This window comes from Callorhinchus milii, unplaced genomic scaffold (genome assembly GCF_018977255.1).
Source record: "Callorhinchus milii isolate IMCB2004 unplaced genomic scaffold, IMCB_Cmil_1.0 Scaffold4, whole genome shotgun sequence".
In the NCBI taxonomy this organism is placed as follows: Eukaryota; Metazoa; Chordata; class Chondrichthyes; order Chimaeriformes; family Callorhinchidae; genus Callorhinchus; species Callorhinchus milii.
The window spans coordinates 19,225,210-19,240,721 of record NW_024704745.1 but is presented as its reverse complement, the minus strand read 5'-3'; the positions used below and the strand labels follow the sequence as shown (position 1 = coordinate 19,240,721).

Sequence of the window (15,512 nt, the reverse complement as noted above, 5' to 3'; positions counted from 1 at the left end):
AATTGAACTTAAAGTTGAGGCTGACTCTCCAGTGTACATTTGGAGGAGTGCTGCATTGGCAGAGGTGCCGTCCTTTGGATGAAACGTTAAGCCAAGGTCTTGTCTGCCTGTTTAGGTGGACATTAAAGATCCAATGGCACTACTCATGAAGAGAAGCATTTCTTTTCCTGGAGGCAGGGCCGAACATTCCTATAAATTTATTTCCTGACCCTTTGGAAAGTCCTTGCAGTGTGCAAATTGGCTGTTATTTTTGTCCACAAATACACAGTTCCCTGTGAAGCTCTTACAGACTTTTCAGCATTTTAGGCCTGATAATCAGGAACAATAAAAGTAGTTATAAGTCATTAACCTTACCGAATAATTTCAAAAACAATACATAGGGGAGCAAAGCCTGTAAACTTGTAATAGTTTCAACCTTTAGATGAGATTGCGGCTCAGATGATATCTGTTTAGTGTCATTTGTTTTGCAACAACACATTACATGGCAGAAACTAATGTCACGTGTATTATTTGAGATGCAATGATGTTCATTCTGAAAGATCAATGGTTATATCATCATTGCTCGTTTATCAAGCCAGACAGTGCTCTCGATGGTAATCTTTGCAGTTTTAGCTGGTTAAACTCCATCAGTACTCCAATGTACACTCTGGGTTCCCCAAGCCTTTGCTCTTGTCAGCCTAAAGCCTAATATTCTCTGGAATTAGGTAAGCAGGATGCATGCTTCCGAGGAGAGAGTGTGCATTTCATTCCGATACATGGAAATTTCCATCTGTAGGTGGGATGCATGGAACTCTCAGGTTGATTTGGATATTCTTAAGCATGGTGATGAATTTCCGGGTATGTCAGACACCCGAAAAGTAAAAACGTACAGTTGCTTACAAGGAAGCAGCACTTATAGGACATATGTTTTTATTCTAGTTTCTAGTCCTGCAGGGAGCCTCATGTACATTAGCCTGACCCAGAGGAAATCATCTCTGATGCATTCTCCAGCCAGAGTTGTGTTTCCACAGTCAGCATTATATTCAAGAGGGTCCATAAAAACGTCTCATGGTTTGTGCTAAGTCGCTTTTCCAGCTTTGAGATATCAATTCCACTTCCGTGTAATGAATTTTCGATACCAATTCCCTCTTTCCTGTTTTTACTGAGATAATTAATGATGGTACTTCCGTTTGAAAGCACCTTAGTGTGTCAAATGTCTCAAAGCATTTTGCTTTGGAGTGTAATGTATCTAGGCAAACATGCAGCTAAGCTGTGCTAATAGTGTCTTACAAACAGCAATGACTGATTTATTTATCTTCTTGTTGAACTTGGAACCTGGAACCTCCTAGTCTGTATAGCTTGGTAACAAGACTGCTGTTGCACTGAGCCATCAAGAATCTTGATTTTTATATTCTACCATCTAACACTAAGTCGATTTTTATCTTAAATAATTTAGAATAAAAAACACACTTACATTACCAACCTTGGCATCTTTGGTGCTTTCAGTACTTTGCTTTATGAGTTGGTTTGGGATAACCTGTGTTGTGGGCTGGTGGAGTGGTTTTGATGATGCAGTTTAATGTAAACAATTCCAGATGTAATGTTGGTTGCCAGCGTATTGCATGAAGCAACTGGTATGAGAGTTACTGTTAACGTCCAATATCTGGTGTTTCAGTGGGAAGCGTTCCCTTCCTTGTTTTATTGACAAATTTGCTAAATCTACCTTTGCCTTTTGACGAGGGACAACATTGAGGGTAGTGCAAACAGAATAATGTAATAAGCTGTTGACGATGCCACGAACAATTCCATCGTGGACACGCTGGCTTAGCTATGGAATGACATTAATTGGATGAATGAGACTTACTGAATACTGAGTTATCTACAAGAACAAGATTACATTTGTATAGCGCCTTTACATAAATCAAACGGAAAGCGACGTAATTTGTTAAGTTTCCACCCATTTGGTAGTTGAAATGTGGAATTCTCTACCACAGACTCTTGTTGAAGTAGAGAGCGCTACTTATTATAAAAGGAAATGAAATAGATGCTTGAAAAAGACAATTATTAAAGAGTACGGGATGCATGCAGGAGAGTTTCCGTCTGTAACATTTTGTGATATGGCTTTGATGGCTTTGATATGGCTTTGATTCCCCCCCCTGTCAATGCCTGCCTCAAGACCTATCTCTTCGACCTGCTTTTGGTCATCTTTCCTCTCCCCACCCCCTTCAGGACCCAGCAGTGTCAAGCCCTTTAAGACGTAATGTGATAGGTACTATAAAAGTTTTATTGTAATCTTTGTGCATGTTAATAGCATTCAATGTGTCTGCTTTTGTTGTAGAGACAAGTCTTGGCTTCTCTTTCCAATGGTTACAATCAGACCTTGAAAAAGAAAACGATTGTGAAATCTTCGGAAAAGAAGAGAAACCAGAGAATATGTTCGGATTCAGTTGCTTACCGTGACCCAGCTGAATGCAGCGAACCAATAGTAATTCAAGATGAAGAAGATGCCACCGGTACAATAGTTAAAAAGAGGCCAAATGCCTCTGTGCCCTTTCACTCCATGGAACAAATTCGTGAAAATCTGATGCCAGTAACTAGTTCAGATGTTTCTGGTCTGGTGCCACAGCTACCAACATTAAAGACCGAGCCTGCAAATCTAAGTCAGAAGCTTGAAACCATGTCCGCTACACACAAAATGAATAGATCCCGTGTCAGCCTTAGTGAAAGTCCACATGACTTTGCAGAGATGGGTACCTCAAGAACCACTCAGATAGAAGAAAATGGTTACATCACTGGTTTAGCAACAGATTTTATCAATGAAACAAATGCGATGAAACAGGAACAGATGACACCCCATGCATCTTTTGACCTTTCGAAGAATAGCTTTGGTAAGCATGAATAGCTTACATTCATTTTTTCAACCACTTTTATTCCTTTCCTTGACTTTCTTCGCAGCCAGAATAAAGAAGATGGTTCGGAAGATGATTTTCTGCATCCTTTTATAAGGATTGCAGAAAACCGCTCCCAAATTATGGATGAATATAAGAATTACTGAGTAATATTGGGTCTCGGATTGTATAAAGCATTGCTAAATCTTTCATGCAGTTCAGAACAAATGCTTTCTTTCCGTTGATTATTTCCAAAAAGGCCACATTGTACTCTCAGTCTGGCTCAGTGTGTAACTATACTCCTATGATTCATTGTGCACATCAGTTGATAAATGAGGTAGCACAACAGTGATTAATGTAGCTTGAAAAGACATATGGACCCCCCCCCCCCTCCCCTCCCACCATCCCCTCAACATATTGGGCCAAAGCGAATTATTAACTTACATTTTTTTCAGCACTGACCTGACTTGTTTTTAACTGTTGAAAATTTGCTCCTTTATTCTGTTCATGTTTTCCACAGATTGTTTTCCCCTTGTCTGATCTGGCAGCTCTGTTGTTCTTCCTCCCCCAAACAGCTGTCAGGCTTTAGTCTATGATGTATTTTGAATGCATCTATTTTACTCACATGCACTTGTGTTCACGCCAAATGGAGCAGGATGGTGAGGCTTTGATCTTTGATCATCGCCAGGTGGCTTCTGCATCCCAACATGAATCGGAGAGTGTACAACACATCATATACTTTTGGAGAATCATGAGATGTCAGAAAGACAGCAAACAGAAAGAGTGAGAGAACGATGATAGCAAAAGAAGGAATTGAGTAGAAGGGAAAGAGGGAAAACCTAATAGAAATTAAGACATGGAAATTACAACGAACAAAGAACTCTGGTTAGACAAGTGGCAATTATCCACATGTCTGTTTATCCACAATGTAGAAGTTTGATATGGGGCTACAAAATTCATCCAAAAAGTCTGATTAGGTGCATGTGGGAGGTTGCGTGTAATCACGTGAGGTAGCAATGGATGCAATTCAATCCTCTCAGTAACTTTGTGCACAACCAGTTCTTTTGCTGCACTGAAGTCAAGTTCTTATATTTACTGTACTTTTATATCATGTTTGGAGAGAGAGCGCGAAAGACACAGAAGAGACAATGAGTGGGAAGGAGATTCAGAGGGGCAGGGTGGGAGAGCGAGAAAGAGAAGGTGATGGTAACTACTTGAGAAGATAATAAAGAATTTTAAGAACAGATGAGAATAGATATTACAAGTGGACATAAGTGTAAATTGGGATAAGGTGCAGTGTATTGACTCAATCATTTCAGGGAGGTGAGGTGGTTTATTTTAATATATATAATATGACTCATTATTATCTTGCATTTATGAAGCATGTTTGCTGGTGAATTGTAATGTAAATCAGAGCTGAGCCAGCCACTGTGAATTGTACTTAAGCAGGTGGTTTCAGGAGTAGTGCGGTTCACACCCACTGCAATATAAACATAGCGCAAATCATATTGGACATGGACAATGGAGAGCACAAAATTTTTCAAGGGACCATTTTTAATATTATTAAAGAGCTGATTTTCCAACCGACTATTGTAGCATCAAAGAAGTATAATTCAGACTTCCTGCTCCATATTGAAATCTGCTGGAGCAAAGCGGCTTTGCTCCTGGTGGTATAAACACAGACAACTTGGATTCTAAGTAACTACCATTGCACAATTTATGCTGTGCTTCTTTTCTTCCCTATGTTAGCTGCACCTGAATTTCCCACTATTGGTAAACCCTTTGTTAGCTATAAGAGTGAAACAATCTTTGTAGACTTTTCATAGCCTCCACTCTTTGATCTATCAGCAGAAGGTGTGTTTCTGTGAGGAGAAACCTACTGATACGAAAAGCTAGATCCAGCATTTTGATTAAGAACTACTGCAAATCAACACAGCAATTCGAACATGATCTCTTTAAATGGGATATCCTAGAATACTTCTAGAATGGTAGATAGTGTCTTTGAGAGAGGGTAAATTATTAAATAAAGAAACTTTGGAATATAATTTGTGGGAAGCCTGAAAATAAATTGACTATAACAGTGCAGTACACTGTGGGTTTTATCTGGGATTCTCGAACCTGTGAGTTTCTGATACAGTATCAGCTGTTTCTTTGCAGGAGATATTTCCTCCTAGAGAGGCAGGGTCACCCCAGGACCATTGCACGCATCTCTGGTTGGCTGGTGGAAGTGACGAAATTTGAGAGCAATTTTTTTTTGTCAGGCGGGAGGGACTCATCCTGCTTATCGAATTCCAGAAAATATTAGGCTGGCAGCTTGGCAAGAGCCAAGGCTTGGGGACCCCAGAGGGTGAGTTGGATGCCAACTCTGCGTATTGCTTGCGAGCAGATCATCTGCTTGCCTTCTGAGCAGGGAATCAGATATGGCCCTGAGAGAGCTAGATATGCAAATTCCAAAGAAAATGATAACCATATAATTGAATTTGCAATAACATTTACCATTGGAAAACAAAGAAGGAAAGTACCTTGAAGTAAGAACATAGAACATAAGACCGTAAGAAATGCGAGACGAAAAAAGACCGAGGTCCATCTAATTCGCCTTCCACCTCCCTATGCAAAGTGTTTACCAAAGTTGGATGGATAGGATTAATAAAGCAGTAAACCAAGATCATTCGAATGCTGTTCAATTAAGACTTCTTCAGCAGGAGGTAGTAGTTCCCAGATTACCTTTGTTAGTTATTTTCTGAGCAACATTCAACATTATGCTTGTCCCTGTAAGCCTGAGAAACAAAAGCCTTTTTCTTTAATGATACTGCTTTAGTTATTGACTCAAGGTCCATCATCTATTATTTTGCTGTCAGTTTGTCTCCAACAACTGTTATGGATGACTAATGTTGAGCCTTTCCTGAAACTGTTGGTCATTCTTCTTATCCTTTGGGCCATGATTTCATATTATGCATTTCCTGCCAACACTTCGCAGGAAAGTAAGAATTGCTTGTGGAGCTGATATGGTACGGACAGGCTCATAAGCAGGTTTGGTTACTTTCCACTATCGATTTAGAATGGTGAAGAATTCCATCAAGTCTCTCTTGCAGAGATTGAGGACAATGAACTTGTAAGGAAACATTAAAAATGCTTCTCTTCTCTTGACCATCAATAGAAAATGAAACCAGTCAAGTTACATTGAGCGATTAGGGAGGCATTACAACAACTTGCAGTTATGTAGCGCCCTTCACCCTGGATTAGTGTCGCAGATGCGTTCAACAGTGGCAGACCCTGATACCAAGCCAGGGGGAGGGAGAAAGTGACCGTAAGTACAGTCGAAGAGGTGGAAAGGGGAAGAAGAGGGCAAAGCAGAGGGATTGAGGCTCAAGGTCCAAACTGCCATACATGTCAAAGATGGGTAGATGTTTTGCAATTCTATTAAGTCACCACTTATCAGCTGTAGGGACAACATCAGCCAGACAGGCAGGCAGGACATAAGTGAACCAGGAGTCAAGTGAAGAAGTAGAGAGGGTAGATTTGGGTGTAATCAGTATACATGTATTTTTATGCTGTTATGTCATTGTGTGTAATATTTTAATGAATGTCTCACCAATATACAGTCTATTTAAAGGCTGAATCATAGTTCTGCTAGTTCAGTATTCTAAGTTTATAATAATAATAATAATCCTTGCATTTGATATAGCGTCTCATCATGTCGTTGAGACGTCTCAAAGCACTTCACAGAATATACTGTAAAGTGAATTGACTGTATATTTTGTGGACAAAACACAGAAACACTACATATCACTCAATATGTCGGACAGCAGTGTCTTATATATTGAGTGACCAGATTATTATTTTTTTTGAAGGGATTATTACCTCCAGAAAGCGATCCGTCAATCCACTAACAACTGGGTACCTACTTACTGCTAGGTAAACAGAGGCGTGTGGAGCAAGGAAACTTGCTTAATGTTTCGCCCACTGGTTTACATCTGATGCTGATCTGTCTCTGGTTTACATCTGATGCTGATCTGTCTCAGGTTTACCCACAACAATCTTGGCAAATCACCAAGGATTTCTTGTCTGAGATTGTTTGCTTTGCACTGTGAGCAGTCTGCAGAGTTTATTGTGTTAATTGCTGCAGCATTTATATTGCAGTGCTACTGTTATCAATGTAAATGGAGTGGTTTTGTAACCTCCAGAGGTAGGGAAAATCTTGTCCCAAAATGCATCTCGTCCCTGCCTCTGGAGGCAATATCACCCGACAGAAGGGTAAGCAGTTGCTCATCACCCCTCCCCCTTTGGCTATTTCTGTGCAGGGATCGGTAAAGGTCCACACTCATTAAATACAAGTCGCGACTTGGAATCACGTCTGTGCATGTGGATTTGTTTGGGTGGTGCCAGCAGTGCATTCGATTCTGCATCACGGAATAAATGGGGTGAACATCAACAGCCTTAGGGAACTTTAGAACAGGTTCAATTTGAAACATGTCCGAAATGAACATGTCATCTCATCCATGGGCTAAAATTCCACTTGGGCCTAGGTTACTCGATTAATGTAGCATTTCAGACAGCACAGAATTTGACAAAGTCCGGACTCTCCGAAATGTTGGGTTAATAGAGTGAATCTGTAGCCAGGTGGAATTTCTGCCAGCAGTGTGTTGAAAGCTAGAAGTGTTTGTACGCAATCATTGTTTAAATCAGGTATTAATGCAAAACCTTCAAGGCAAACTAGCCTTAACTGACCTTAATTATTATCCCAAAAATTGAGTTTCATAGAATTATAAATTTACAGTATATCAAAACTCTTCAAAATTTCAAATACCTCTAACATATCTCTTCTTTGTTCCAGTGGAAACATCACCATTTTCTCCACTCACTCCTCATAATTAATAATAATAAGCTTGCATTTGATGTAGCGCCTTGTCACAATATTGTCACAACACTGAGACAACTCAAAGTGCTTCTGTAAGTGGCCATTTCGCCTTACATTCTTAGTCTCATTTTAGTAAATTTTCTCATATCTTCTCCGTTTACTTGCTGAGACAATTGAAGGCAATTGAGAATGGAGCACAAAGGCAATTGAAAGTGAGGATAAGAATCTTGAATTTGATCCGATGGTGGATATAATGCCAGTGGAGCTGAGGGAGGATGGGGGTGCTGGGCTCACGAAGCCTTGTGTGGCTAAAGACCGCCTAAAGGCCTTCCTTTTTGATTGTGCTTACGGTCACCTCCCAACTCCCTCTACCTTGGCTCGTTGTCAGACTCTGCCACTGTGAAGGGTTTTGTTCATATAGAAAGGGTGATCTTAAGTGGATGATGATCTTTTGAAATTTATCTTGCTTTTTCCCTTTTATTCTCTGCAGGATTTCTGGGCAATCCCAAGCGTAACGTTAGAATACCGGGGGCGTTCATACTGAAAGCTAGTCAGAAGAGTCAGCCCAAACTGGCAGCACGTTACTTGGTTAGGAACTTGTTCACTGATGAAATTCTAGTGGAGAGCAGCGTCATTGGAAGCGAGGAGCAAGGACTCATTCCACTGGATCCAAATAAACTGGCAGCTGTGAGAGGTAATCCAATGTTTAGATGTTGCTAATGGAATGACAAGACTTCTTCAATGTCAGACAAGTTCTCTATTATCAAAGACCCATAATTCTAGAGCAATTCCAGTTAACCTAAGTCCTACAGTTTAACCCATTTTAACAACTACCCAGACATCCTTAAAAGAGGGCTGGGTATTGTTACAATACAATACAATTTGCATTTATACACTATAGACTTCGGAAGAACATCTCAAAGCACTTAACACTGTCGGTTGGATACTCAAGCTGAGGGTGGGAGCCGAAGTGGGTGGGAAGTGGAAGATGACCAAAGACACGGGAAACGAGGAGAAGGAGGGAGCGAATTGGAGGGTCTCCGGGATGGAGCTCTCGAGAGGGGCAGATTGTCTGAAGGTCCACCTGCCAATGGTGGAGTGGAGGACATGAAGCAGGTCGTTGTTTGTTGAGCAAAAAGATTGTTGACGATAGGTAAATATGGTATATGGGATGTTCGCTTCCAACCCCATCTTGGGTGCTAATCCTCCACTGTCCAACCTATTGGGACATCTTCCCAACATAAAAGCTGCTATATAAATGTAATTTGTTGTTGTTGTTGTATCACCAAAACTTTTAAATGCCGATTTGTTGAAGATTGCCTGTGGCTCAGTAAATGCACCATGTGTGTTTATACATTCTGTTCGTGTTACATACATTGCCTTTTGTGATGTCGGCGACTAATGCGATTGCCCATTATAGTTATTACCATTTACTGTTATTTTCATCAGATTTTAACTCTTCCAATAGCTCCATTGTTAAAGCCACTGTCTACTGTGAGCCATAAAGAACAGGAAGGTTCCAGGTGCAAACCCTGACGTGTGCTGAGTTACCTGATCCCAGCAGGAGTGACATCGAGGTGCTACAGCTGTCCTACTATCTCTAAGCCCGGGAAAGGATAGTTAGTCGATGTTCCCACTCCTGCTGATTGCTATTAAGTGATTGCTACTGGAAAGTGTACATGTGTGTAGCGTGTCAGGTGAGAAAAGGATTTGGCTCAGCTATGTTGAACCTTCATGGTCCAATAGCCTGTCAACACTAAAGATTTGGGCTCACACTTGATGAATGGCCACTTCAGTAAGGTACTGGAGGCTGCCAGGCAGCAATGGAACTATAGCCCAGCATGAAGCACTGTCTTTGGGGAACGATGAAAATTGAAGGTATGCAAAGACAATGGAATGAGTCATTAGTAATAGTTATTTGTTGCCAGATTTTGAAATGGAATGTGGATAGTGAAAATGGGATCTAATTTGAGACGTTCGCTGAGCATCTATAAATGAATGTAATTAATAATCAATTATCTGGACATGTTTTCATTGGTTATTAACTACATGACTAAGGGGACTTGTAATTCCTTATGTATACATAGGTTTATATATGGTTAGCACAACTCCCAAATTGGAGCCCAGTCGATCTTCCAGTCACTACTGCAAATTTGACTAATTACATACTAGACTGCAGAAACTCTGCTCCTTCTCAAACCCAGATGGAATTCTTTGACATTCAAGGTTAAGTCTTCCAAATAAAATTTTCAAGCAAAGCATAAGCAAAGTTCTTCCAAAACATAACTTCTTTATTTCAATCGCTCCTTTCTTTTCATGTCACAGTTACTATGGAGCTTCTTCCTATTGGGAAATCATCATAATAATATTAACAATCCTTGCATTTAATATAACACCTTTCACGTCAGGAGGAGGACATCCCAAGGTGCTTCACGGAATACACCTCAAAGTGCAGTGACTGTGTTTTGTGGGTGAATATGACAGCCAAATTGCACACAGCAATGTCCCACAACGGTCACGAAGTGAATAACCAATTTTATTTGAGGGCTTTGTGGCCAGGATACTTGGAAAGAGGTGTCTTTCCCTTCTCTTTTCGAATAATTCCATGTGATCTTTCATGTCCACCTGGTTAGGCAGACAGTTTAATGTCTCATGAAGGACGGACATGCCAATTGATTGGCATGAGCACAATCAATGCCGCTTTGCAGCAAGAATTTCAGTATTAGCAGGTTAAATCAGCTGGGCAAATTCTTCCCCTGCTCCCACTAGAGTGCAACACTTCTGTATGTTTCTGAACTGGCGTACCAACAACAACAAATTTATATTTGTAAAGCACCTTTCATGTCGGGAGGATGTCCCAAGGCGTTGAAAGTCAGGGATCAGGACCCGAGCGTGGGGGGCAGGGTTGGGATGAGGGAGGGCAGAGGGAGTACGAGGGCGGCTGAAGGCACGGTCAAAAAGGATGATCTTGGGTCGTGCCTTGAAGGAGGCAAGGGAAGGAGCAAGGTGAAGGGGTTGTGGGATGGAGTTCCAAAGAGTGGGGGCAGAGAGGCTGAAAGCCTGGCCGCGGATGGTAGGTCTGGTCGGGCAGGAGACATGAAGCAGACCGGAGCCTGCTGAACGGAGGGAGTGGAAAGGTTGAAAGGGGGTTAGCAGTCAGAGATGTAGGAGGGAGCAAGGCCGTGGAGGACCTTGAAAGTGAGAATAAGGATATTGAATTCTGTCTTCTGAGGGATGGGGAGCCAGTGGAGCTGGGCGAGGTTGGGGGTGATGGGGTTACGGAGCCTGGTGCGGGAGAGGTCATGAGCTGCAGAGTTCTGGACGATCTGCAGCTTGTGGGGGGAAGAGTCAGGGAGGTCCATAAGGAGGGAGTTTCCGTAGTCGAGCCTTGAGGTGATGAATGCGTGTATGAGGGTTTCGGCGGGGTGAGGGGTGAGGGGGCAGTGGCGGAGTCGGGCAATGTTGTGGAGGTGGGGGAAGTCAGAGCGGGTCATGGCCAGATATGGGGTTGAAAGGGCAATTGAGGGTCGAACAAGATGACCTACTCATGCCTTAACTCACTCATGCTGTCTGTGAAGTATTGTTGTGCGCAAATGTGGTGGTAGCCTTAAGCACTTGGCATTCAAAGGCTGCAGCTGCAACTAAAAAATGCACATGTGGATGGATTAACAAAAGAGAGTGAATTATGGGTCATATAGATCAATACTATAAATCTTGTGCAATGGATTATGGTTATTTATTCTGCAAAACAATCCACACAAGGCAGAGGCTTTCAACCTACACTGGTATCAAGTATTTAATGCAGTAAAGTTTGAAAGTCTGTGCAAGATTGCATTTATCGGCTATTTTACTGTTCAGCAATAAATGTATTGATTAACCAGCATCTTATAAACTGCTTTCATTGTTCATTGGAATTCAGGTAAATAAGGAATGTACATGAAACTGAAAATATCAACATAAATGCAGATCTGTTCAGAAATTAAAGAGTCTCTCCGTCAAATCAGCAGGACCTCCGAATGCCTTTGCCTTTGTTTGTAGAATTTTGAGGTCCCTGTAAATTAATTGTGAACATCTGTAACCTGCACATTTGTTGTTCCACAGAGTTCTTAAGCAAACAGTTCCCTCACCATGATCTTACAGAGCTCGGTAAGGACTGGAAGTCCTGCATCTCAGCCATCAACAGCATGATCAGCATCACAAGGAGAAGAACTGTGAGTTCCTGTAATTCTGAATCAATTATCTCTGGGGTGAGGTATTCATGTGCATTCAGAATTGGAACACTAAAAACACACATCAGGGTTTGCTAAACTCATTACTATGGATGTGAATGGAATGACATAAACACTCACGTGAAACTATCATTTTGTAAATCATTGTAACTCCATAGTGCATGAGTGTTTAAGCCCTCTGAGATGTTATCTTATGTGAAAGGTGGTATAGAAATGCAAATGCTTGTGGTTCAGTGAAATTGCTAAAAAAAATGAATAAGTGAATGAATTTAATCCTAGCCTCTATTACCCTGTATGGTACAATATAATGCACATCGGGAACAGCTCCCATGGTGCTTAACAGTGCTGGCTTGGCACCCAAGCTGCGTGTAGGACTCGGGTGCTGTGGGGAGGGGAAAGATGATTTGAAAGCGTGATCAAACACATTGGTTTTGAGGAGGAACTTGAACGAGGTGAATGACTGAGTGGAAACCCATTCCTATTGTTGTTTGCCCACAGAATGGAAACTGCTGTGGTCAAGGTCACAAATAACATCCTGACCATATGTGACCAGGGCTCCCTCTGCCTCCTCGTCCTCTCTGCCGCCTTTGACACCGTGGACCACTCAATCCTCCTCCACTGCCTCTCCTCCCACCTCAACCTTCAAGGTTCAGTCCTTGACTGGTTCAGGTCCTACCTTTCACACCGCCTCCACTTCGTCATGGCAAACGGTTTCTCCTACAGCCCCCGCACCGTCTTGTGCGGTGTTCCTTAGGGCTCTGTCCTTGGTCCCCTCCTCTACATGCTCCCAGCATCATTTAGTGACATCATCCGCAGACATGGGATAAATTTCCATATGTATGCAGATGACACCCAACTCTACCTCTCTGCCTCCACCCTGAACTCCAGGACTACTGGCGTACTGATCACTGCCTGTCCGCCATCGTCCTGGACGAGGGCCAACTTTCTCCAACTCAACGTCAGCAAGACCGAGGTCCTCCTGATTGGCTCGCGCTAGCGCTTCCGCACCTCAGGCACTGGCAGCATCAGACTCCACAGCTGCACACTCAACCTCACTAAGCCAGTCAGGAACCTGGGTGTCTTGTTTGACTCTGAACTGTCCTTTCTCCCCCACATCCGCATCATGACTGGCACTGCCTACCACCACCTTCGCAACATTGACAGACTCCACCACTGCCTCACCCCTCAGGCTGCCAAAACCCTCACCTACGCATTCATTACATCAAGGCTCAATTACAGGAACTCCCTCCTCATCGGCCTTCCCAACTCTTCCTTTCACAAGCTGCAAATCATCCAAAACTCTGCAGCTTGTGTACTCTCGCGCACCAGGCTCCGTGACCCCATCACTCCCACCCTCGCCCGACTCCACTGGCTCCCCATTCCCCAGAGGATCGAGTTCAAGATCCTCGTCCTCACTTTTAAGGCCATCCATGGCTTTGCCCCCTCCTACCTCTCTGACCTGCTGACTCCCTACCAACCTGCCCTCTCCCTCCGTTCAGTGGGCTCTGGCCTGCTCCACGTCTCCCACCCGACCCGACCTACCATCGATTGCTGGGCTTTCAGCCTCTCTGCCCCCACACTCTGGAACCCCATCTCACGGTCCCTCCGCCTCGCTTCCTCCCTTGCATCCTTTAAGGCCGGTCTCAAGACCCTTCACTTTGACCGTGTCTTTGGCCTCTGTTCCACCTCTCTGCCTTCCCTCACCCCTACACTACCCCTCCTCCATGCTCGGGCCCCAACATCCGACTGTTCAATGCTTTGGGATGTCCTCCCGAAGTGAAAGTCGCTCTACAAATGTAATTTTTGTTGTTGTTGTTGTTGTCGTTGTTTGCATTCAATGGAAAGAAATCCTTGCTTGTATATTCGCTCAGCTTCAGAGGGAAACACAGGTCTTGAAATATCGACAGCACTTGTACCAACTACATTTGTAGGAAAGCAGATGCCATTTTTTTTTAGCTCCTATTGATTTGTAGAGCTGAAGCTCTTCCAAAACCCCTTTGTCTTGATTCTCCGTCCCTATCTTTAAAACACAGTTAAAAACATCTTTACTTTTCTCAGTGCTTTTGTTCAACATCCTTAAATTCCCCTTTTTCACTGCTGAATGCTTTATGTTGTATCTATAAAATGCTTTGAAACAATTACCCTACGTGAAAGGTGGTATACAAGTAAAAGTTGCGATTTCGGTGTCAGCCTGGCTCCATTGGTAATCCTTTTGTCTGAGTCAAAAGGTTGTGGTATCAAGCCCCAACTCAAGGCTTTGAACTCACTGTCTAGGCTGACACCCAAGTGCACTGTTGGGGGTGCACTGCATTGTTGGAGGTGCCTTCCTTTGGATGAGGCATTAAACTGAGGTCTGGTCTGCCTCTTCAGGTGGATGTTAAAGATCCCATGGTACTATTTAATGATAATAATAATATTCCTTGCATTTGATATAGCTCCTTATCACATCTTCGAGACATCTCAGTGCTTCACAGAATATACTGTAAAGTGAATTGACTGTATATTTTGTGAGTGAAACGCAGCAGCCGATTGCGCACAGCAGTAATTTGAAAAGAGAAGGGACTTTCTTCTGTTGTCCTGGCAAACAATCCCCCAGATAAAATCAGTCATTCACATCATGGCTGTTTGTGGAAATTGGCTGCTACATTTGCCTACAAATACCGTTACATTACTTTACAGCAAATACCCTGTGAAGCCCTTTGAGACATATCAATGAAGTGATAAGCTGCTACATCAAATGCATGTATTATTATTATAATAGATTTTAAGGACCCTTCAGGCAGAAACCGAAATAACCATATTGTTTTTCATACCAGAATACAGGTTCATATCAGGACAGAGAATATTTATCTGATGAAGAGACATCAGCCCCAGTACTCTCCCCTTCCACCTCCGAACCTTCTGTAAACGGTCAGCTCTGGTGGCTCTATCAGAACTCAACACCACTGCCTTCTGCACCAAACCAAAGACCATTTGAGAAATTAGGTAGGAATAATATTCATTCTTCTCCACTCCTGCAAAAGTACCTAGTGGGTCAAGAAAATAACCAACAGAAAGTATTATCTAAAGCATGACATGCAGACTTTTATTTAGATCTCTGTTTATTGGTTCAATGAAAAAATAATAACACTGATAATGTTTTTTTAAAAAAGCAACAGGCATAAGAGGGTACAAGTTCAGGGCTGTGAGGGGTATGAACAAGCTGTTGGCAATAGCAATAGCACTGTGTTGCAGCTCGAGTAATTTTTAGACTGTAATAGACTTCCATTACAGGGGGACATAGTCTTAAAATCAGAACCAACAAGGTTAGAACTGAGATCAAGAAGTACCCAAACAACTACTACTGCATTGAATATCAGCCTAGACTATGATCTCAAGTCTCAATATGGGTCTTGAACCCACAACCTTTTCAGAGGTAAGTGTGTTACCAGGCTGAAAGCTAAAGTTGCAGTGTTCCCGATGTAACCATAGATACAGAAGAGCAGATTCCAAGTAGAAAGGTGTGATTAATACTAATACTAATGGCCTTGACTTGTCAGGCACTCTTAACGAGACCCA

The 15,512-nt window shown here is 42.4% G+C and overlaps 1 protein-coding gene across 1 annotated transcript in view; it reads left to right on the top strand.

Annotated features, from left to right (window-relative positions):
- LOC103177495 overlaps positions 1 to 15,512 on the top strand; it is a 54,633-nt gene that overhangs the window by 29,831 nt on the left and 9,290 nt on the right. The window contains exons 7-10 of the mRNA XM_042334368.1: positions 2,318 to 2,867; positions 8,216 to 8,419; positions 11,827 to 11,936; positions 14,771 to 14,939. Of these exons, the coding sequence (XP_042190302.1) occupies positions 2,318 to 2,867; positions 8,216 to 8,419; positions 11,827 to 11,936; positions 14,771 to 14,939 (1,033 nt within the window). The remainder of the gene's footprint in view (positions 1 to 2,317; positions 2,868 to 8,215; positions 8,420 to 11,826; positions 11,937 to 14,770; positions 14,940 to 15,512) is intronic.